We start from the raw sequence: 22,402 nt of genomic DNA on the forward strand, positions 1-22,402 counted from the left end.
TAGAGTAGTATCCATAGGTCTAGCTATTGATCAGAGACAGAGATTCAAATCCTTTTATTATAATGAATGAGAGGTTTTTAAAAAAGGATCTAGTGCTTTCCTGGCGTATAAATTCTCTTCAGGTTTCCAGCCAGGTTCAGCTATTGATTGTAACAGACACTTCGATGACAAATTCTACCATCCTCTGGGATGATGCCTGGGCAAGTCTAGTCCAATAGAATATATATATATCCCTGTATCCCATCCCTCCTGTTTGGTTAGTCGTCATCCAATCAGGTTTCCGCTCTCCCACTTTGTTTACAATCGAATTCTAGTTCTTATTTAGAGTGAGACTTCTGCCTTTGTTAAAAAATTTTTCCTCTATTTTTATTTCAGTGGCTTCCTTTACCAGGTGGTCCCAAAAGCCATTGGTGCTGCACAGTAGCTTTGTGCCATCGAAGTCAATCCTAAGGCTATTGCAAATGCAGGGTTCTGCTACTGCCAATTTCTCCAGGTAACCCAAATGGATAAACCAGGAAGCCTAACAACCCATCACTACTGCCTATCTTTCCTGTATTTCTACGGTTTCTGGAAGGATGCCAGGATCCTGAAGAAATACCGGATTAATACCATCAACAAGCCCAAATCACAGTTTATGCGGGTCAAAGATGACCTCGGAGGACAGCTGGAGTACACAGGATTCCCTGTGAATGCGGAGTGGCGTATGTTGGGCAGAACGGACACACAGTGGACACCCACATCAAGTATCGCAGGAGGTGTATCCATTTGGGTTACCTGGAGAAATCAGCGGTAGCAGGACATTACATTTGCAATGGCCATAGAATTGACTATGACGCAAAACTACTGTGCTGCACCAGTGACTTTTGAGACCGCTTGGTAAAGGAAGCCATTGAAATAACACTAGAGGAAAAGAATTTTAACAAAGACAAAGGTCGTGCTCTATGTGAGAACTAGAATTTGATTGTAAACAGGTGGGAGAGCAGAAACCTGATTGGATGAGGACTAGCCAATTGAGAGGGATGGACAACAGGAATATAAATGTCACCGGACTGGATATACCCAGAGATTATCAATGAAGAAGATGGCAGAGTTTATCATTGAATCGTCAGTTATAACCAATAGTTGTATCTGGGTGGAAGCTTGAGAAGTTTAACGAGAGGTTGTTAAACAGAAATGTTCCTCTCCCCATTTGGTAATTTGTTTCTTCTTTTGTAAGGAGCAAATTGAGATGGGCAATGAACAAGAATATGCTGTAGTACTACTTCCTACTGAATAAGGACAACTGTTATTTTCTGACTAAGCATTGCTGATAGTTTTCAAGCAAGGAGACTAATCCTGGTTAAGTGAAGAGTCAAGAGGGGCATGTCAGGGACAGCTTCAGGTGTACCTAAAGATACAATTGAAGCATTATCTGTACATGCTGAACAATTGATGGTACTAAGAGATCCTGTTGTTCCAAAGCTGTACTGTCATGCTGTACCCAATCCTGAATAGTAGTGGATGACTAAATAGTTAACAGGAGGCCTCATGCATTTGCTTTAGGTGAAGAAGGACAGTCAGCACATGGAACAGCTTACACAATTTCCCCTTCAAACTACACAGCATCCTGACTTGCGCATATTTAACTCTTCCTTTATTGTTGCTGGCTTAAAATCCAAGAACTCCTTTTGTAACAGTAGTGTACATCTATCCTTGCCACATCATCTCTGTACAGAAAAGGATAGGGTTCAAGATACTGAGTTTGAGAGGGAGATTAGAATGGAACCAATGACAAGAGGCTAGGTTTAACAGAAGTCTGTTGTCTTTCAACAGCCATAAAGAGAACTAGAAACCACAGGTTATGTGGATGCCATATGTGACTTCACTTGATAGAGCTATGGCAGGGCTGGCTCTCTGGTTTGAAAGATTAAAATTGAATATTGCAAAAAAACTGTAATGTGTATTTGAGAGATTAAAAAGATCTTTCTCTTTGAAGAGGGAAAAGAAATGGAAGAAGGATTGGTGGAGCCCTTTGGGAGGAAGGTGGTCTTGAAAGGGATGGGAAGGAAGTATAATGTCCGTTATCATTATCTGGTCAGCAGAACTTGGTCATCAATTTATTTGTGAACTGTGGTCATCTTAGAGGGGCATTATTGTCAAGACCAACATGCTTGATTCATGGCTCAGACTGAAAAAGCAAAGGGAAATGGCCAAAGATCTGAACTGCAGATTAAAGGGGTTCAGTCTCAGTGGAAGAGGTGTCCATACGTTGCCTACATTTTGAAGTGAGGGACCTTAAGAGATGTCTGATAGTGGAGAATAGTCACAGTGAATTAAACTTCATTCTCCATGATAACCCTGAATTACTGGGCTATTTTGTTGTAGAGAGAGAGATGCCCAATAATGCAGATCCAGTCAAATCTGGTGATGGATGACCGAACTACTGGGTCAGATAGTGCATCTTAGACCTAAAAAAAAAGTGCTTGTGTAAGATATGGCTTCTGCATCTGTGTTCAGACTGATATGTTCAATCTGATGGCCAATATGAATGGGCTGTAAACCTTTTAAATATGCAACAACATTGTATGTGGCTTGTTCACAGCACCACAGTTAGCATCTTTTGAAAGGCCAGTTCTGAATTAATCATTCATATCAGATATAAAATATAATGCTTTAACATGCCAACTAAAATGAAAGTGCATTTGTAAGCTCTCATTCTTGGGACTTAAAAGTTCAAGAAATAGGCCATACTAGAATAAAGTCTCAGTTTTTTTTTCTTCTATGCCTAAAGTTTGGTTGACCAGTAGTTTTATACTTGAATCAAAAATTGTATGTTCAGGATCTACAAGTAATTTAGCTGGTGCTTCCTGTGTTTTAAGAGTGCATGATATTATCTGAGCCACAGTCTTGATGGGTGAAGCATTAAACTGAAGTTTTCTTTTCGTTTGAATAGCAGGAAATATTATTAAACATTCTTTTTCAGAGAAGAACTGGGTGTTGCTTTTATCCTGGCCAGTATATTTCCTCGGTCCAGACAAAAGTCTTGCTGATGCATATGTTTTACTTAAGCAAAAATTCTCGTTTTGAACATTTCAGACATTTACAAGCATATCAGTAATAGGAATTTTTTTTTTTTAGCCAAGCACTGATTTGACCTCAGGCATTTAATGACATCTGGGGTGGTGTGATATCACCAGGACAAGTCTGTAGTCTATGAGCAAAGCAAAATGCTATGTTGCGATCATTTTAACATGATCTGTGAGTACTTGACGTAGGTTTCAGAGGCTAGACTAGTATTTACTGCTCAATCCTAATTATCTTTTAAGAAATTGCTGAGCTTCTTGGAATGGGTTTGACATAATGCCATGAGGTTATTAAATAATAAAAAAGAGTGGTTGTATTAAACTGATACGGATTTAAGATTTGTTAACAAAAACATTAGGAGTAAGCAAGTCACCTTGAATTTGGCAACTCTAACCAATGCAGGGCCACCGTGATTAGTTCTGGAGCCTCAACTGTTCATTAAAACTCTGAACCAGAGCATAGATCATCGGTGTTATATAGATGGGCTCAGTGAATAAGTGAGAATGTGCAAATGGTATATAATGTGGAAAACCTTAGGTATAAGAAATTAAAAGAACGGTTCTAAAATAGCGTGAGACTGAAAAGTTTTGGTGCTGAAAGAGACCTAGATGCCCTTCTTTGTTAATCATAAATTTAACAGCAGTGATGGATGAGGGATAAATGATCTACATTTATATGTCTTTGAACTGCTGCTGTCCTAGTAGAGTCCTCTTGTTAGGTAGGAAGTTCCAGGATTAAAAATGGTTCACAATAAAAGAGTATATTTCATGTCAGGAGAGTATGTGAAAATTGGAGAAGTGGTAAAACAAACATTCATGAAAAGTGGAAAGATTTTGGAACAGCTGGAACTGCGACAAAGGGACTTGTGGTTGAACATCTGCTACTTGTAAATGGAGTGCTTCGTCAGCAGCTAAATCATCTTTTAAAGAAACAATGCCAAATTTGCTTTCTCTGATATACTGTATATACTACTATGTTCATTAGGCTGGTTGTTAATCTTGTCACATGACTATTTCCCTGCTGATTGTCTTGTCAAACATTTATTAGAAAACTAGTTGATCAGGTAAGTTGGAGACATGATGCGTAGATCACAAATAGTGAACTGAGTGACGTGTCTTTTGATTTGAAATTGTTTCATTGTTCCTATTCGTATATCAAATCAATTGTTTATAAAAGCAACTTTGAGAAGACTGGGGAAGATGTCACATCTGTGAGGTGCTACAATGCAGTTTTGTTACTGCTCAGTTTCAGTGCTGGACTAAATTTCCTTCTCATTTTTTTTTGCTTGTCATGAATAGGGAAAGAAGCCTTTATATTATAATAGATCCATTTTTAAGTGCCTGTGTAAAAAGTAGAAATTGTTGGAAACATAGCAAGTCAAGTAGCATCTTAGCAAGAGAAATGATCAGTGTTTCAAGTACTTCATCAGAACTGCCACAGTGAACAAGCAAGTCAGAGGCTTGGGAAGGGATAGATGGGACATGGGCGAACCTAAAAACTGTTTGAGTAATGGAAATTTGCACTATAGAATCAGTAAACCACTAACCAAAAAAATTCTAAAATATGATTAAAACTCTCATTCACTTTTTTTTCTCATAAGTTCTGAGATTGTTTATTAAGAAATACACAAAGGTGCTGGAGGTAGCATCTGTGGAGGGCAAAAGACAGTCAATGTTTGCAATCAAAACCCTTCACCTGGGCCGAAATGAAAAAGGGGAGATAACTAGTATATAAGAAGCAGTGGAAGGAAAGAGTGAAGTTAAAAACCTGGCAGGTGATAATCTTTTTCAACACGTATTTCTTGATGCACACATAGATATGTGGCCTCACATTACAGAAAACGTATGGAATGTTTTTTCTAGGAAATCATAACACTCCCTGTAACATGGAGTCACCTGTTTAGGGGATATCAGTTGTAATCTAACTACACTTGACTTTTGCAGGATTTATTGGCTGGGACACATGGAATACTAAGAGCACAGCTTCAGCAGACTAACTACTTGAATAGACTAAAATATTTAGATAGCTCAGCACTCCGATACACTAAATTGACTGCATTGGTGGTGCTTCCTGCACCCCTGCGGAGCTCGTCAACTTCACTAAACTTGCCTCCAACTTCTACCCGCCCTCAAATTTATCTCTCTCTCACGCCTCTTGTTCCCAGCTGCCACCCCACCAGCCTTGGCATCTAGCACATAATTCTTCATAAATTCTGCCATCTCCAGCAGTATCCCATCACCCAGAACATCTTTCCCTCCCCTTCTGTCTCCCCTGCCCTCAACTGCAGGGATAACTCCCTATGCGACTCCCTTGTCCATTCATCACTCCCCACTGATTTCCCTCCTGGCGCTTTCCCTTGCAAGCGAAACAAGTGTTACACCTGCCCCTACACCACCGCCCTCACTACCATTCAGGGCCGCAAACGGTCCTTCCAAGAGAGGCAACAGTCCTTCCTGTTGGGGTGATTTACTGTATCCCAGTTCTCCTGGTGTGGCCTCCTATATATCGCTGTGCCCGACACAGATTGGGAGACCGCTTCGCCAAGCACCTTCTGCCATCCACCAGAAAAAAACGGGATTTCCCAGTGCCCACCCAGTTTAATTCCACTTACCATTCCCATTCCAACATTACAATCCACAGCCTCTACTGTTGTGATGAGGCTACACTCAGCTTGGAGGAGCAACACCTTATATTCCGTCTGGGTAGCTTCTTAAACTTCCGGTAATACTGCTCCACCCCCAACATCTCCCATTCCCATTATCTTCTCTCAGCTTAACTCCTTACATGCCAATCACCTCCCTCTGGTGCTCATCCCCCTTTTCTTTCTTCCATGGCCTTCTGCCCCCTCCTATCAGATTACCACTTCTCCAGCCCTGTATCTCTTTCACCAATCAATTTCCCAGCACTTTACTTCATCACTTCCCCCCTCCCATTTTCACCTATCACCTTGTGGTTCTTCCTTCCCTCTCCCCACTTTCTAACTCTGACTCTTCATCTTATTTTCCAGTCCTGATGAAGGGTCTCAGCCTGAAACGTTGACTGTACTCTTTTCCAGAGATGCTGCCTGGCCTGCTGAGTTCCAGTATTTTGTGTGTGTTGCTTGGATTTCCAACATCCTGTTTGAGGCTACATCAAGACTAGTGCAGTTATTGCTGAAAGTCATTTGAAAGAGACTGCTAAAAACATGAAGGTGTTAAAAACTAGAGTATGTTCTAATATACACCTGCCAAGTAGAGAGTATGAAACGACTTCCCTCTTGTGTAGAAGATTCTCTATTCTCTTTGTCTATCAAAATATTAACTTTCTGACTTGGGGAGATGATTGCTGCACATTGTAGCTTGTGGGAAGTATTATAAAATATGAAAATATAAAGAACCTATAGATCACTTTGTTCTCCATTTTTAAATTTAATTTTGTGAGAACTGGTTTTGTTTCTTGCCGGTAAAGTACGCAGTTAGACGTGAGGTACTGCAGATGCTGGAAACCTAGAGCAATACACACGATGAGCTGGAGGAGCTCAGCAGTTCTGGTAGCATCTATGGATGGGAATAAATAGCTGATGTGTCAGGCTGAGACCCTTCATCAGGATCCTGATGAACGGTCTCTGCCTGAAACATCGATTGTTTATTCCCATCCCTAGATGCTGCCTGACCATACAAAGTTACTTAGTAGGGTTCTCTTGCTGATCATGAATATTTCTAAACTGGCAGAAAAGAAGTGAGTTGAAGTGGAGAAATTGTGCAGTAAAATGAATCGGGAAGATTCAAAAGAGAAATAGTTAAGGACCATGAACCTCCTTTGCGTATCATAACATTTTACTTGCTGATATGGAAGAAAAAAGTTGTACACAAAATGTACATATTGTGCATTTAATGCTAAGCTGTATAGGTTTTGTATGTTACATAAAGAGCAACTCAGTTTGCCTAAAACTTTGTTTTCATAAAAACTGAAAGCAGTCACAGTATAATATCTAAAGTTTATTTAGAAAATGTGTAGCTAGTTTCAGGAAAAAATGTTTTGAAGAACTACCTAATAGTTCGCTACTTGCATATACAGTAGCTTTTCATTCATCCAACAGAGAACAAACAGAATGTTATACAAGATGGGAAAAAATTGCATCTGTTAAATCAAAAATTTCACAAATTTTTAAAAGTCATATGTACTTGGTGGGATTAAGCTTCCATTAATTTGCCGATGGTGGCAGTTGGGACATGTTTGTCTCAAGCTGCTTTAAAGATTACACTTTTTGTTCTACAGTTATTGCCAAAGCATTGTGCCAAGACCATCAGTCAAGCAGTGAATAAAAAGTCCAAAAAGCAAACTGGAAAGAAAGGGGAGCCTGAAAGGGAGAAACCTGGAGTAGAGAGCATGAGAAAGAACAGGCTACTGGTTACCAAGTGAGCAGTCTTCAACTCATTTCTGTTATGATCATTTTTTTTTTCTTTTCTAAGATCAAGGTTTGAAAATAAACTTATGAAGAGATAACACTTCCAAGATTGATTTCTTGTATTAAATTTCCTTACAATTTGTATTAATTCCTTTTTGAAATTTGATGTTACCTTTCACTTACCAATATCGTGAATAGCTGCCTTCATTTAGGAAATTAAGCTACCATAAAGTACTACTTAATTTACCTATTGTGAACATTTTCTTTGATTTTAACAAGCTTAATCTGATCAATGTATTGTGATTGCATTGTGTAAGCTTGAGAGGGGGGAAAAGTTTCAAAGTAAATCAGAATGAACTTAATTTAAATATTAGGAAAAGAGAATATTTTAATAAGAAAAACCAGAGCGACATGAAAGTAAAATGAATTTGGCTTATTCTAAATTAATATTGATGAATTGGGGCGGGAGTAACCAGTACTGTGGTATTATAACCAGGCTTAAAATAGATGTGCGTGTGTTTATATAATGCACTTAAAATAATTTTGAGCTGCTTTAAGATTTTTGGAATTTGCTATGCAGCAAACAAGCAAATTGCTATCGTAATTGTCTTCCTCACTTTTAAAAATTTTGTTTTTCAGTTTGGATAAACTGCACACTGCTCTCTCTGAGCTTTGTTTCTCTATCAATTATGTTCCTAATTTAGTAGTTTGGGAGCATACTTTTACACCTCGAGAATATCTTACTTCGCATCTGGAAATCCGCTTCACTAAGTAAGAATTTTTTTACAATGGTGAAAGAAATATTGTACACGGAATTGTAGGATATTTAAAGGTAACCATTTGAAAAGGCTAATAATGCAAAAGAAAATCCACTTTTCAAGTCAAGGCAAAAATCATGAATAACTCATTTGTATGTAGTGGAGAGGTAGTACCCAGTTTCAAACCCCTTCATTTCAGCTGTAGAGGTTGCATTCAAATCCTTGGTAATTTTCCCACAATAAAGATACAAGAATTAGAGATTTAGTAGTTAAAGTAATTAGAGAACTATAGTTAGTTTAAAAAAAATCTTCTAGGGTTTTTCTGGAAAGAGAAATTAGGAGGGTATTCTATATAAAGGGGACCATTCCTACCATGCTCTAATAGCCCTGGTGATTGATAACATTAAATTCGTACAGCTCTGTGAACATTGTGGATTAATTTCCTATTCTGTGCCGAGTTAGCTGATAACAGTTAGTGAAAGGGTGTTGTAGCCTCTTAAACTGTGATGAGCAATATTGACTGGTTTTCTGATTATCGAGGAATCAGTGCTGAAAATTCAAGGCAGCAGGTATATTGGGTTTCCTGCATTGTTCCCTCTGACAGAGCTAATAATGTCTAGACCTTTACATAAATAACCATTTGAGAGCAATGTCTGATGTCATGGAACTGTATTAAATTGAAGAATTACTGCTATAGAAAAGAAATTGTTTCACAAAAGGTTTCTCCCCTATCCCAACCCATCTGCAAAAATGTAGTTCAATAAAATATCCAAGTATTTCACCATCCAGCTGTTTTTAGGTTTTTATGTAAAAAGGCAAAATAGAAAATTTAAACTGTAGCTTAACACTCTGACTCAATCAAAGATGCTGTTGTCAACTGAAATAACTTCATATTTTATTTATGAACTGTCAAACAGATAAAACCTTTGGTGTGTTAAAGTTATTTTCTTTCCTCATTTTTTCCTCAACCATTTTTGACCTGTATGGGTATATGGGTATATTAGCTCTACTTAAGATTAGAAGTAGTTCTATCTGAATTATTTCTCAAAGTACATTTATTGTACTAGTATAGTTACTTGTAATCAATCTAAAAATAAAACCTGCCTGATCCGATGGACCTTGCTCCTGATCATTTGTGTCATCATCAAGAATTTAACTAAGAATATAAAACAATTGCAGAACTTCCAGTATCTTTAAAATTAAGGTTATAAAGTCAAAAACAATGGTCACTGGTGACCACCTTTGTTTTCCTTTATGTAGTGCTGACCACGACTAGACACTTAATTTGGCTTTGTATCCATAATTTTGAGGAAAGTTGAGTCATGCAAGTATGTTTTGTCATGTCATTGTACATAAATGCAATAGTTCAACTTTAAAATATGCTAATTTAGATTTCAATTTCAGGTCAATTGTGGGAATGACAATGTACAATCAAGCTACACAAGAGATTGCTAAGCCTTCTGAGCTTCTGACAAGTGTGAAAGCTTACATGACTGTACTTCAATCCATAGAAAATTATGTGCAGATTGATATTACCAGAGTTTTCAACAATGTCCTTCTTCAGCAGACACAGCATTTAGATAGTCATGGTGAACCTACCATAACCAGTTTATACACTAATTGGTAAGTATTGAAACTATGTATTTTCAAATTATGAGAATTGGCTTATGTGATGTTATTTGTGTTTATGAGCAACCTTATTTACATTTACGCAGGTATCTGGAAACTCTTCTGCGACAAGTGAGCAATGGGCACATTGCATACTTTCCAGCTATGAAGGCGTTTGTCAATCTGCCCACTGAGAGTGAACTGACATTTAATGCAGAAGAATATTCAGACATCTCTGGTAAAGAAACTCAAAAATACTCCCCATTGAATATCCTTGATCTTTCTGATGGTCATTTAATCTCATGAAGCCATTTGGACACTTGCATGTCCAGACAGTTCTGTTAACCCACCACTTGCCTCTGGTTTTCCATGACCTTATTTGCCTCAATGTTTTGTCTGTTTCTAACTAGTAATAGCAGAAATCAGAGACGTATCTACTGCCAAGAAACCACTCATGTGAAATGACACATTGCATGTTCATTTGGTGAATTGAAATATTTTTCAATAGAAACGATTGAAAATTGAAAGGATTTAACTCTTTGTCTTCCTTTTCAGTTTTCTCCCTTCCTCTGATGAAAGAATGAACCCTTTTTGGCTCTAGTTCCATGGATACTATTTTTCTAAACCCTGCTTCTTTCAGATTATCTCCAGTGATGTCTAGGGCAAGCCTAAAACAAATCTGCTTGTTTAGCCAATCTAACAGTGTTAGCCTAAAATGTATACTTAGTGAATTTACTTAAGTAGTTTAAGGATCGCAGTTAGAAGTGAGTCCTTTTCTGCGGAAGTATACTAATGTAATTATATCACTATTCAGAAAAAGTGTGTGAATCACGCAGATATGTTCTTGTGAAATTACTACTGAGCATGTATCTTTAAACTTCAATTATCTCATCATACACATGTTGAAGATATTCAAACATAGATTTCATTTCATTAATTGTCACAAATTTTAAATTTGTCAGTATCCAATGTACTCTGCAGGAAAAAAAGCTTGACACAGCTGTGTTCCCTAAAGCTTTAAAACAATCTATTTGCTGAAAGATCTTAATTCCATAGGAAGTATAAATTTAGTTACAAGCCAGAGATGCAATGATATTAAATTGCGTTACCTGGAATCAGTCACACCCATTTTGAATAAAATACTTATAGTGGTATTAGCTCTGTTATCTGAGTTTATAATGTAACTTAAGTTATGTTGTGGACTATTCAATTAATCTGGATTCAGATTAATCTAGATTGCTCAATTAATCTAAATTATATTTAACTTCAGCGTTCAGTTACCCACCAATGCATGATGCAAAATGTCCCTCCACTCTTTAAGAAGGGAGGGAGATAAAAGATAGGAAATTATAGGCCAGTTAGCCTATCTTCAGTGGTTGGCAAGAATATGGAGTCCATGATTAAGGATGAGGTTTCAGGGTACTTGGAGGCACACAATAAAATAGACCGAAGTCAGCATTTTTTTCCCTGACAAATCTGTTGGAATTCTTTGAGGAAATAGCAGGCAGTATAGACAAAGGACAGCCAGTGGATGTTGTTTACTTGGATTTTAAAAGACCTTTGACAAGGTGCTGCACGTGAGGCTGTTAAACGAGGTAAGGTATTATAAAACTGCGTGGAAAGATATTAACATGAACAGAAGATTGGTTGTGGCAGAAGACAAAGAGTGGGAATAAAGGGGGCCTTTTCCGGTTGGCTGCTGGAGAACACTGGTTTTCAACAGGGGTTTGCGTTGGATCCATTACTTTTTGCATTATATGTTAATGATCTGGATGATGGAACTGATGGCTTTGTTGCCAGGTTTGCAGATGATGTGAAGATGGGTGGAGGGGCAGGTAGTGTTGAGGAAATAGGATGTCTGCAGAAGGACTCAGACTGATTGGGAGAATGGACAAAGAAGTGACAGATGGAATATAGTGCACGGAAGTGTATGGTCATGTACTTTGGTAGAAGGAAAAAAGGTGTAGACTGTTTATTGAACAGCAAATTCATAAATCAGAGGTGCAAAAACGTGGGAGACCTGGTGTAGGAGTCCCTAAAGGTTAACTTGTAGCAGTAATAAGGAAGGAAAATGCAATACTAGCATTCATTTCAAGAGTACTAGAATATAAAAACAAGGAGGTAATGCTGTGGCTGTACAAGGCTTTGGTCAGACCACTTCTGGAGTATTGTGAGCAGTCCTAGGCTCATATCTGATATGTCATTGGAGAGAGTCTGGAGGAGGTTTATGAGAATCATCTTGGAAAAGAAAGGGTGAACATTGGAGAGATGTTTGATGGCCCTGAGCCTGTACTCACTGAAGTCTTAAAGAATGAAGTGTATCTCATTGAAACTAACCCAATATTGAAAGGCCTAGCTAAAGTGGACATGGAGAGGATGGTTTCAATAGTAGGAGTGTCTCGGACCGAAGGGCACAACCTCCAAATGCAAATATGTCCCTTGTGAAATGAGATAAGGTGGAATTTCTTTAGCCAGAGGGTCATGAATCTATGGTATTCATCACCACAGATGGCTGTGAAGGCCTAGTTATTGGGTATATTCAAAGCAGAAGTTGATAGGTTCCTAATTAGTAAGAACATCAAAGGTTATGAGGAGTAAGCAGGAGAATAGGGTTTAGAGGGGAAATAAATCAGGCATGATTGAACGGCAGAGCAGACTTGATGGGCTGAATGGCCTAATTCTCCTATGTTGTATGGTCTTGTGGCCTAAAATTACTTCAGAGATGAGAAGAGGTATGAACATACTTATAGAGGAGTAAACTCTTCTCGGGCTTCCAGCCAGGTACAGGCATCGATTTTAACTGATGTTTCGATGACAAACTCAACCATCTTCATCAAAGACGATGTCTAGGCATGTCTAGCCCGGTGGTATTTATACCCCTGTCGTCCATCCCTCCTAAGTGGTTTGTCCTTATCCAATCAAGTTTCGGCTGTCCTACTTTGTTCACAATCGAATTCCAGTTCTTACTTAGAGCGAGACCACCGTCTTAGTTAAAATTCATTTCCTCTAGTTTTATTTCAATGGCTTCCTTCACCAGGCGGTCCCAAAAGCCATTGGCGCAGAAGAGTAGTTTTGTGCCATCGAAGTCAATCCTATGGCCACTGCAAGTGCAGTATTCTGCTACCACTGATTTCTCTGGGTAACCTGCTTCTTGATGCATGTGTCCACCATGGAAATCGTGCAAATGGCAGCCTTCCTGAGTCACTGGTCATCTTTGACCTGCATAAGCTTCCTTACAGGTTTTTGGGTGGTATTAATCCAGTATTTTTTCAGGATCTTGGAGATGCTTTCAGAAACCGTGGAAATGTACGGAAGACAGGCAGTAGTGACGGGTTCCTCCTTGTGGTTAGGTTTCCTGGCTTTTCCATCAGCTCTTTTAAGGAAATCTGATTGGATGAGGACTAACCAATGAGGAGGGATGGATGACAGGGGCATAAATAACTACCAGACTCGACATGCCCAGGCATCATCCCTGATGAAGATGGCAGAGTTTGTCATAGAAACCTTGGTTAAAATCGATACTTGTACCCAGCTTTAAGCCCAAGAAGAGTTTATTCATCATGTACATCGGGAAACCACTAGATCCATATTTATAGAGGTATATTAAATTATATTGGGTAAAGACAATGGAGATTTAAAAAAAACTTACCATTGGTTGAAATGTCAGGTACCAGCGGATAGAACGAAGGTGATTAGTGAAGAACCAAAAGTGACATGAAAATAAATGCATTTTAAGTGAGTGGCTGAAGTACTGAATGCACAGTTGGGGTAGAACTGTAGGCAGATTCAGTTAAAGTATTTGTAGGTCAGTTGGGAGAGGATGAAATCAGTTGGATTGCTCTAAAATACTTGATGGGCTAAATGGCCTCCTTTCACGCTGTAATCGTTGGGATACTCCTGAATACATCTTTAAGCTGGTATACTGATTTTAAAAAAACATTTATTCAGTGGTCCAAAATGTACTGTCGTCTTGAACTATAATATAAGAATCGTGTCTTTTGGATTAGACACATGCCTTTTCATAAATAAACTGTTCAACTGACTGGAAAGCATTTGTCCGTAAACATTTTCTTCCAAAAATGCTGATGGTTGCCAGTGTTCTCTGGCACATGCGGATGGCTTTTCTTAAAAAAAAAGGTGTCTGTTTCTTCACTGCATTTAAATTACCAATCATGAATGTAACTGCATACTTTCACTGCAGACATAATCAAGACCATGTTTATACTTCTGGTAAATAACATTCATGAAATAGCATTGTGACCAGATTTTATTTCACACCATCTCTGACTTGTATCCAAAGGGACTGACTTGTGTCTAATAATAATCAACAGGAGCAAAACCTTTACATGCTGCCTCAGCTGAGTCATAAAGTTAAGTGGTTATAGCTCTTTGGTATGCAAGGATTATTTTATAAGCAAAAAAACCCCATAAAATCAATTTCTGGCTAATGTGCAGAACTAAAATTTTGAAAGTTCTGTTCCATAAAACTACATCTGAACTTAATTTGCCAGACAGATTATAGATTTTCAGTTGATTAGTATTAAGGCCTTGGTGTAACTCTGATACAGTGCAATTAGATTGTCTTCAAAAATGGCCAAGTTAAATTTTTGAATAGCTTGCAAATTTTAAAGGGAAAAATCATTCACTTCTGTGGTGAAGAATAAAATACAAACGTAATTGATTTAGCTTTTGCTATCTCTATGCCTTATGTTATTTCTTTAATATACCCATTGACTATTGCCCTCTAATTCTATGAAGTAAAAATATTCCCAGCCTCTTGTGCACCTATTAAAGATCTCAATTCATTTACCAACTATCTCAATTCATTCTCTGCTATTAAGCTTCAGATTATTTTTCAGCCATTTCTCTTGCTTCCATGTAATACCTCCCTGTGTTAATCTTGAATCTGTAAACTTCTGCTCATTTCTGTTCTGTGCCTTGTTTGAGGTAATTTTGTGCCTGTAAATCTCATTTCCTACTTCAATTCCCAGTGAACTGTGCACATCTTCCATTCTGGTCCTCCATTTTAATTCATTATAAGTTATTACCTTTTTTAATACCAAATGAATTCTGTGTTGGTGTGTGGCCAAGTGGTTAAGGTGTCGGTCTGGTGATCTGAAGGTCGCTAGTTCGAGCCTCAGCTGAGGCAGTGTGTTGTGTCCTTGAACAAGGCACTTAACCACACATCGCTCTGCGACGACACCGTTGCTAAGCTGTATCAGCCCTAGTGCCCTTCCATTGGACAACGTCGGTGGCGTGGAGAGGGGAGACTTGCAGCATGGGCAACTGCCAGTCTTCCATACAACCTTGCCCAGGCCTGCGCCCTGGAAACCTTCCAAATTCATGGTCTCACGAGACTAACGGATGCCTATTATTATTAAATAAATTCTGGGTCTTTTTATATTCAAACTGGTCCATCTTTAGCTTCTCTACCCTCTTGGATATCCCTAATTTGTCATGTCTTAAATTAGTGCCTTACTTTTCTTGTCAACTCTCTTTGAATGTCTCCCTTTCTGTTACTGCTCTAAAAACCAAGAATTAACTAGAAAGTGCCACATTATAAACTTTGCATCATGCCTGCTGTAGATGATAGAAATGTACAATGGCCTTCAGCCATGGTTAATTCATCCCAGGATTTCTGTTACCCAGCTCTGGATATGCTCTCATAGTCTAAGTATTGCGTATCTGATCATTTGTATACTCATTGTTGCTGTGCATCCAAGGGTTTCCTTTCAGCTTCTGGTCCGTCAGCATCAATTCATCCAAAATATTACCATACCACATTCTAGTTTCTAATCTATTCTGGTACTAGTACTCCAGTGTTTTTTGCTGTCTCTTGTTGGCCTTGGTACTCCAGTGTCTAAAATTTCTGTTTGAGTGCAAATTTCCTGGATGGTACTAAGCAGTAGAAAGCTATTTAAAGTCATTGATTTGTACTGGAATTCTATTCTATGTGTTCTGTAATTTGTTTTACTTAGTTTTTCCAAAAGTAAAAATATTATTATTTGAGTTTAAATATATTTATCATTCCCTTATATGCATAAACTTCATTACTGCAGACAGCTTTTGACAGAATGATTATTAGTTCGATGTTAGACTTGTGCGTGTGTAATGGTATATGGACTAACATATCTTGCATATTTTCCCACAGAAATGAGAGCTCTTTCTGAACTTTTGGGTCCATATGGAATGAAGTTTCTCAGTGAAAGCCTGATGTGGCACATTTCTTCACAAGTGGCTGAACTCAAGGTAAGACTATGGTTGATTACAGCAGTATCAGCTTTCATCTTTTTATACAGATTAAAGATGATAAAATACAGCTTTTTAAAAATATTTGCAGCCAGGAATCTTGAACTTCAGTGAAATATATGTTTAATTTCCTATATGTTTTAGTATAGATTTTTAATGTCAATGTTATATCAATCTTGTTTCTTATCTCAGCAAAAATTCAAAGTAAATATATTGTCAAAGTATGTATATGTCACCATATACAACCCCGAGATTCATTTTCATGTGGGCAATCACAGTAAATATAAGTACAATAGAATCAATGAAAGACCGCACGCAACAGGACAAACAGCCAATCTGCAAAACAAACAACAAACAGTCCAAATGCAAAAAGAATGATTTTAAAAAAATGAAAATAACAATAAGGAACGAAGCAATAAATATGGGGAACATGATATGAGGAGCCCATGAAAATGAGTTCATAGGTTGGAGGAATTGTTTGATGGGGTGAGTGAAGTTGTCCGTTCTGATTCAAAAGCCTTATGTTAGAGGGGTAATAACTGTTCTTGAACGTGGTGCTGCAGGTCCAGAGGATCCTGTACTATCTTCCTGATGGCAGCAGCGAGAAGAGAGTATGCCCTCAGTGGTGGGGAGTGGGGTGGGGGGGGGTCCCTGTTGATGGATTATGCTTTCCTGCGACAGCACTCATGTAGGTGTGCTCAGTGGTGGGGAAGGCTTTATTCATGATAGACTGGCCTGTATCTACTTTTTTTTGTGGGCTTTTCTATTCAAGAGCATTGTTGTTTCCATAGCAGGCTATGATGCAACGAGCCTTTGATAAAGTCCCACATAGGAGATTAGTGGGCAAAATTAGGGCACATGGTACTGGGGACAGAGTACTGCTATGGATTGAAAATTGGCTGGCTGACAGAAAACAAAGAGTAGCGATTAACGGGTCCCTTTTGGAATGGCAGGCAGTGACCGGTGGGGTACTGCAGGGTTCAGTGCTGGGACTGCAGCTGTTTACAATATATATTAATGACTTAGATGAGGGAATTAAAAGTAACATTAGCAAATTTGCCGATGACACAAAGCTGGGTGACAGTGTGAAATGTGAGGAGGATGTTATGAGAATGCAGGGTGACTTGGACAGGCTGGGTGAGTGGGCATATGCATGGCAGATGCAGTTTAATGTGGATAAATGTGCGGTTATCCACTTTGGTGGTAAAAGCAGGAAGGCAGATTATTATCTAACTGGAGTCAAGTTAGGAAAAGAGAAAGTACAACGAGATCTAGGTGTTCTTGTACATCAGTCACTGAAAGCAAGCATGCAAGTACAGCAGGCAGTGAAGAAAGCTAATGGCATGCTGGCCTTCATAACAAGGGGAATTGAGTATAAGAGCAAAGAGGTCCTCCTGCAGCAGGGCCCTGGTGAGACCACACCTGGAGTACTGTGTGCAGTTTTGGTCTCCAAATTTGAGGAAGGACATTCTTGCTATTGAGGGAGTGCAGCGTAGGTTCATAAGGTTAATTCCCGGGATGGCGGGACTGTCATATGTCGAAAGATTGGAGCGTCTGGGCTTGTATACTCTGGAATTTAGAAGGCTGAGAGGGGATCTTATTGAAACGTGTAAGATTATTGTAAGCGATTGGACACGCTGGACGCAGGAAGCATGTTCCCACTGCTGGGTGAGTCCAGAACCAGAGGCCACAGTTTAAGAATGAGGGGTAGGCCACTTAGAACGGATTTGAGGAAAAACTTTTTCACCCAGAGAGTGGTGGATATATGGAATGCTCTGCCCAGAAGGCTGTGGAGGCCAAGTCTCTGGATGCTTTCAAGAAAGATATGGGTAGAGCTCTTAAGTATCCAGTTCCTGCCTTATCCCCATAACCTTTGATTCCGCTATATCAAAGGTTATGGGGATAAGGCAGGAACTGGATACTGATTGTGGATGATCAGCCATGATCACAGTGAATGGCGGTGCTGGCTCGAAGGGCCGAATGGCCTACTCCTGCACCTATTGTCTGTTGAGTCAATATACTCTTCATTCTGCATCTATGCATGTTTGTCAAAGTTTTAGATGACATGCCAAATCTTTGCAAACTCTTAAGAAAGTAGAGGCAGTGCCATGCTTTCTTTGTAATGGCACTTACGTGCTGGACACAGGACAGATCCTTTGAAATGATAACATTGTGGAATTTAAAGTTGCTGACAGTCTCCAACTCTGATCCCCTGATGAGGACTGGCTCGTGGACCTCTGGTTTCCTCCTCCTGAACTTACTAATCAGCTCTTTGGTCTAATTAGCTAAATATCAAGAGATCTGTAAGTTTCCAGGGAATCTCTCACATTTAATGTGTTCAACAAATTGGAACTGATTTCTTCTTTAAACCTGATAATGAATGAATTCCAGGCATGAGTTGAAACTAAATATATGAGATGATGGATTTTGATGCATGTGGCCTCAAGGGATCTTAGTAAAATTCAAGGCAGTAGAGTTTTTTGGGCAGGAGTGAGAACTCTGGGAATCGGAGTCCTGAGTGAGTCAGATTATGGTTATTATTTTAGGGCAAGTAAGTTGTAGTGAGAGTACCTGGAGGTACTTCCCTGAGCCCAACTACCTTCAGCTGCTCTGCCATTTATGATAGTACAAGAACTCGGGGGTGGGGGGGGGGTTGCTGCATATTTTAGTGAAGGTATCCATTGATTTAAAAAAAAGTTGCATTAAAAATGTAAAAGTTCAAATTTTAGTCAAGAATACCTACATTAATACTGATGTTGAACTACAGCTTTTTATTGGCAATTAACTATAGAGTGCTTCTCTTATTTAGAATACAGCTCTCTTGTTGGATTTGCTCCATTCCTTTTTTAAAAATTTAAATATTTCATTCTCTTTTTGCACATGCCTCTGTTGGTTATCGTTTGGAAATGGCTGCTTTTTGCGCCTGTGGAATTCAGTTGCATCCCCAGTTTCTATGTTGCTATATTCTTTTGTAAATATCCGATTTACTCACGAATGAAGCAAATGGAGCCAAGTACTTATCCACTTACATAAAAATTCATCAACTGAATGTGCTTACTGTTACATTTGTGTTATTTTCTCATTACAATTTCTTATGTCTGTATCATAATAGGAACTGGCAATATAAACTTGAGCTGTTGTGAAGCTCATCTTAAACTGCACTCCAGTGCTCTGATGTCTGTGCATTCAGAATTTCATATGTTGCGGTGTTTATGTAAAATATTCACAAATGTAAGCAATGAATACCTTTTAAAATGGAGATTGGATTATGTCAAGCAGCGTGCACAAAATACTGGAGGAACTCAGCAGGCCAGCCAGCCAGCATCTATGGAAAAGGGTACTCTTTTTCCATAGTTGCTCCCTGGCCTGCTGAGTTCCTCCAGCATTTTGAGTGTGTTGCTTGGATTTCCAGCATCTGCAGGTTTTCTCTTGTTTGTGATTGAATTATGTTAATATCCCTTCGGCTGGGTGCCATTTTATCTTGCTTCATCTGAAGAATCATAGATCTAGTACAGGTGCAGACCCTTTGTCAACATATGCTTGGTGGCTGGTGCAGATTTGGTGGGCCAGGATATTGATATTCTGGAGACAGTAACATTGATATTTGATTAATATATTATTGGAATGTTGCGGGTTTCCAAAGAGGTATTTTATCCTGTTGTCACAAGTCGTGCTTGAACTTTTTGGGTTTTTGTTAACTCTAATAATTGTTGGATTTGGCCCCTTGGAATATTGTCCAGTGTGCTGATGCCATCATGAAATAAGAATTTTACATTCACATTTAAGTGTGAGCAGTGCCTTGGACACTGTTAATATAACTCCCACATTTAACTTTAAACATTCCAATATCACAAACGTCTGCTTCTCTATAATGACTATTTATTAGATGTTGACCATTTCTACAGTTTCTATGGGAATCTTAGCTATTTCTCATTTCATAGGCATTTCCTAAAACACTCAACAGAGTAATCCAATTTTTTAAAGAATGTTAATTGTGAAGTTTACATTTCTCACTTCATCCAATCATTATTCACAAAAATAGGCTAATATCTGGTTTCAGGACTTGATAGATATTTCTCTTTCCATGCTTCGAAGACGTCTTGTAAGAATAATTTTGTGTGGAACTAATTTGTACTTGTATAACAAAATGATTTGTAGGATCATATTTAAGCATTATTCCATGCTAAGTAATCAGGCATTTGATACCAGGTAAACATACTGTCAATGTCAAATTTTTTAAAAGTGTTCTTCAGCGAAATAATGTTGAACTATCAGATCATTCCCAGCTTGAATATTTAATTAAATAATCTACTGTATCTAGGGATGTTTTAACATTTGCTAACATTCATACCAAGTTTTTAAAAGATGACTTTTTGAACATAATTTATTGAGATTATGATCTTAATGTTAAACAAGTGCAGATTTATTTTTTATACTTTTTGGAATTTTGAAATTGTAATAAGTAGCTGCAGGATAAAAAAGAGATGCACAATACTGATGTAAACTTAACATTTGAGGGGAAAAGATACTGTTATGCTTTCAACAGACTAGCTTTTGTAACTATTTTGTAACTATTAGTTGACCATACTTGGTGCTGATTATGGTGAGCCAAAGACAAGAGAGTTGAGTGGACTGATGCTGTCAATGCATTGATTGGAAGATAGAAGGGAGAAGCCATATTTTAGAAACGGTTGAATTGTTCAATATACTACGTCAGTGTGAGAGAGCCAATAGCTGTAAATTTCTGATCAGCATATAGAAATAAAAAGGTGCAATGCTTCTAATATAGGCATACTAAAGTACAAAACAAGGCTAATGGACTGTTTCCACAAAATTGGCATAGCTCCAAAATAAAATGAAAACCAGACTCATATGAAGTCTTGTGATCAATGCCACTGAATATTGAGTGAACAAATTAAATTCCTCTTTATTATATTTCAGGATTTTGGCATGTGTTCATTTATCTATGAAAAATTGCAATCGATAGTTTTGTTAATAATAAATGAGAACTAATTACCATTGGAATAATTAGTTGTGAAACAAGAGACCTACTGAAGGATCTCAGCCCGAAATGTCAACTGTATTCTTTTCCATAAATGCTGCCTGGCCTGCTGAGTTCCTCCAGCATTATGTGTGTGTTTGGTTGTGAAATGCTGGGATATAGCTTGGACTTATCACAAAATCTTAGTGATATGAACTTAGAAATCATGATTGGTGTTCAATTGTTAAACAAAAAATTCCCTTTGTCTCTCAATTAAAAAGAAGTAGAATGGGTGATGTTCATTGATGTTATCTTTTATTACGCTTGGTACTTAATGAGTGGTAATCAACAAGTCATTCAAACCCATAAATTCACTCCTATCCCAGAGATGCTAAAGACGGGATATGAATTTGTGCCTTTTATATTGTAAAATATTTTAGTTTTCAGTGTCGCTTTACAGAAAACATGTCTGAAGGAAGCATTAAGTACATAGGATTCATCTGTAATTTCATGTGGAATGCACACATTCTTTCTCTCACTCTCCTTTTTCTCCCTCTGTCCCTTGGAATATACCTCTGACTAGTAATTCAGAGACCCAACTTCAAAACCCTCTACAGTACCTTTGAAATTAAATGCAATTAATGAACTGGCATTTGGAGCATATAAAGTCTCGGTAAATGCAAAAAAAAACCCTCATTTTTACTGAGATAAAAATTCGTCTGGTTCACAACCTTCAGCAAGAAATCTGCCAACCCTCCCTCTTGTGGATTGCGTGACCAGCGCCAAACCTTTGTGTCAACTCTTAAATACCCTGTGAGATGACCCAGCAATCCCCTCATTTTTATCATGATAGTTATGTACAAGCACAGAAAGTACCAAAATGATCACTGTGGTTCAAAAAGGTGGCTCACCAGCATCTTTATAATGGTAGTTGGGGATGGGTTATAAATGCTGGCCTTGCTAATGAAACTTGTGTCCTGAAATTGAATCTGCAACAAAAGACCATTTAGGAAACAGGGAAAAGGTTGTTGCATTATTGGAGAAGTCTTAGACCAGAGCTGATAATGGGAGACCATTTGGGGGTCGGGATGGGGGTAGAGGTAAAGAATTGTAAATCTCTATATGTCTAGATAGTAAATTTTGCACTATGGATCTAGATATGATGACCTTGGCCCGAATGCCACTGATCTATAACTTCCGCTAAGGCCCCACCTCCCCCTCGTACCCCACCTGTTACTTATTTTTATGCACACATTCTTTCTCTCACTCTTCTTTTTCTCCCTCTGTCCCTCGGAATATACCTCTTGCCCATCCTCTGGGTCCCCCCCCCCCACCTTGTCTTTCTTCCCGGACCTC

General features: G+C 38.4%; 1 protein-coding gene across 3 annotated transcripts in view; it reads left to right on the forward strand.

The window, feature by feature from the left end:
- The window catches only part of nckap1 (NCK-associated protein 1), a 154,274-nt gene that overhangs the window by 80,064 nt on the left and 51,808 nt on the right, over positions 1 to 22,402 (forward strand). For all 3 annotated transcript variants that reach the window (XM_072261729.1, XM_072261731.1, XM_072261730.1), the window contains 5 exons: positions 7,321 to 7,460; positions 8,090 to 8,221; positions 9,613 to 9,831; positions 9,924 to 10,054; positions 15,968 to 16,065. In XM_072261729.1, coding sequence (XP_072117830.1) covers positions 7,321 to 7,460; positions 8,090 to 8,221; positions 9,613 to 9,831; positions 9,924 to 10,054; positions 15,968 to 16,065 — 720 coding nt within the window. The remainder of the gene's footprint in view (positions 1 to 7,320; positions 7,461 to 8,089; positions 8,222 to 9,612; positions 9,832 to 9,923; positions 10,055 to 15,967; positions 16,066 to 22,402) is intronic.

The sequence above is a fragment of the Mobula birostris genome, chromosome 6 (assembly GCF_030028105.1).
Source record: "Mobula birostris isolate sMobBir1 chromosome 6, sMobBir1.hap1, whole genome shotgun sequence".
NCBI classification, from domain to species: Eukaryota; Metazoa; Chordata; class Chondrichthyes; order Myliobatiformes; family Myliobatidae; genus Mobula; species Mobula birostris.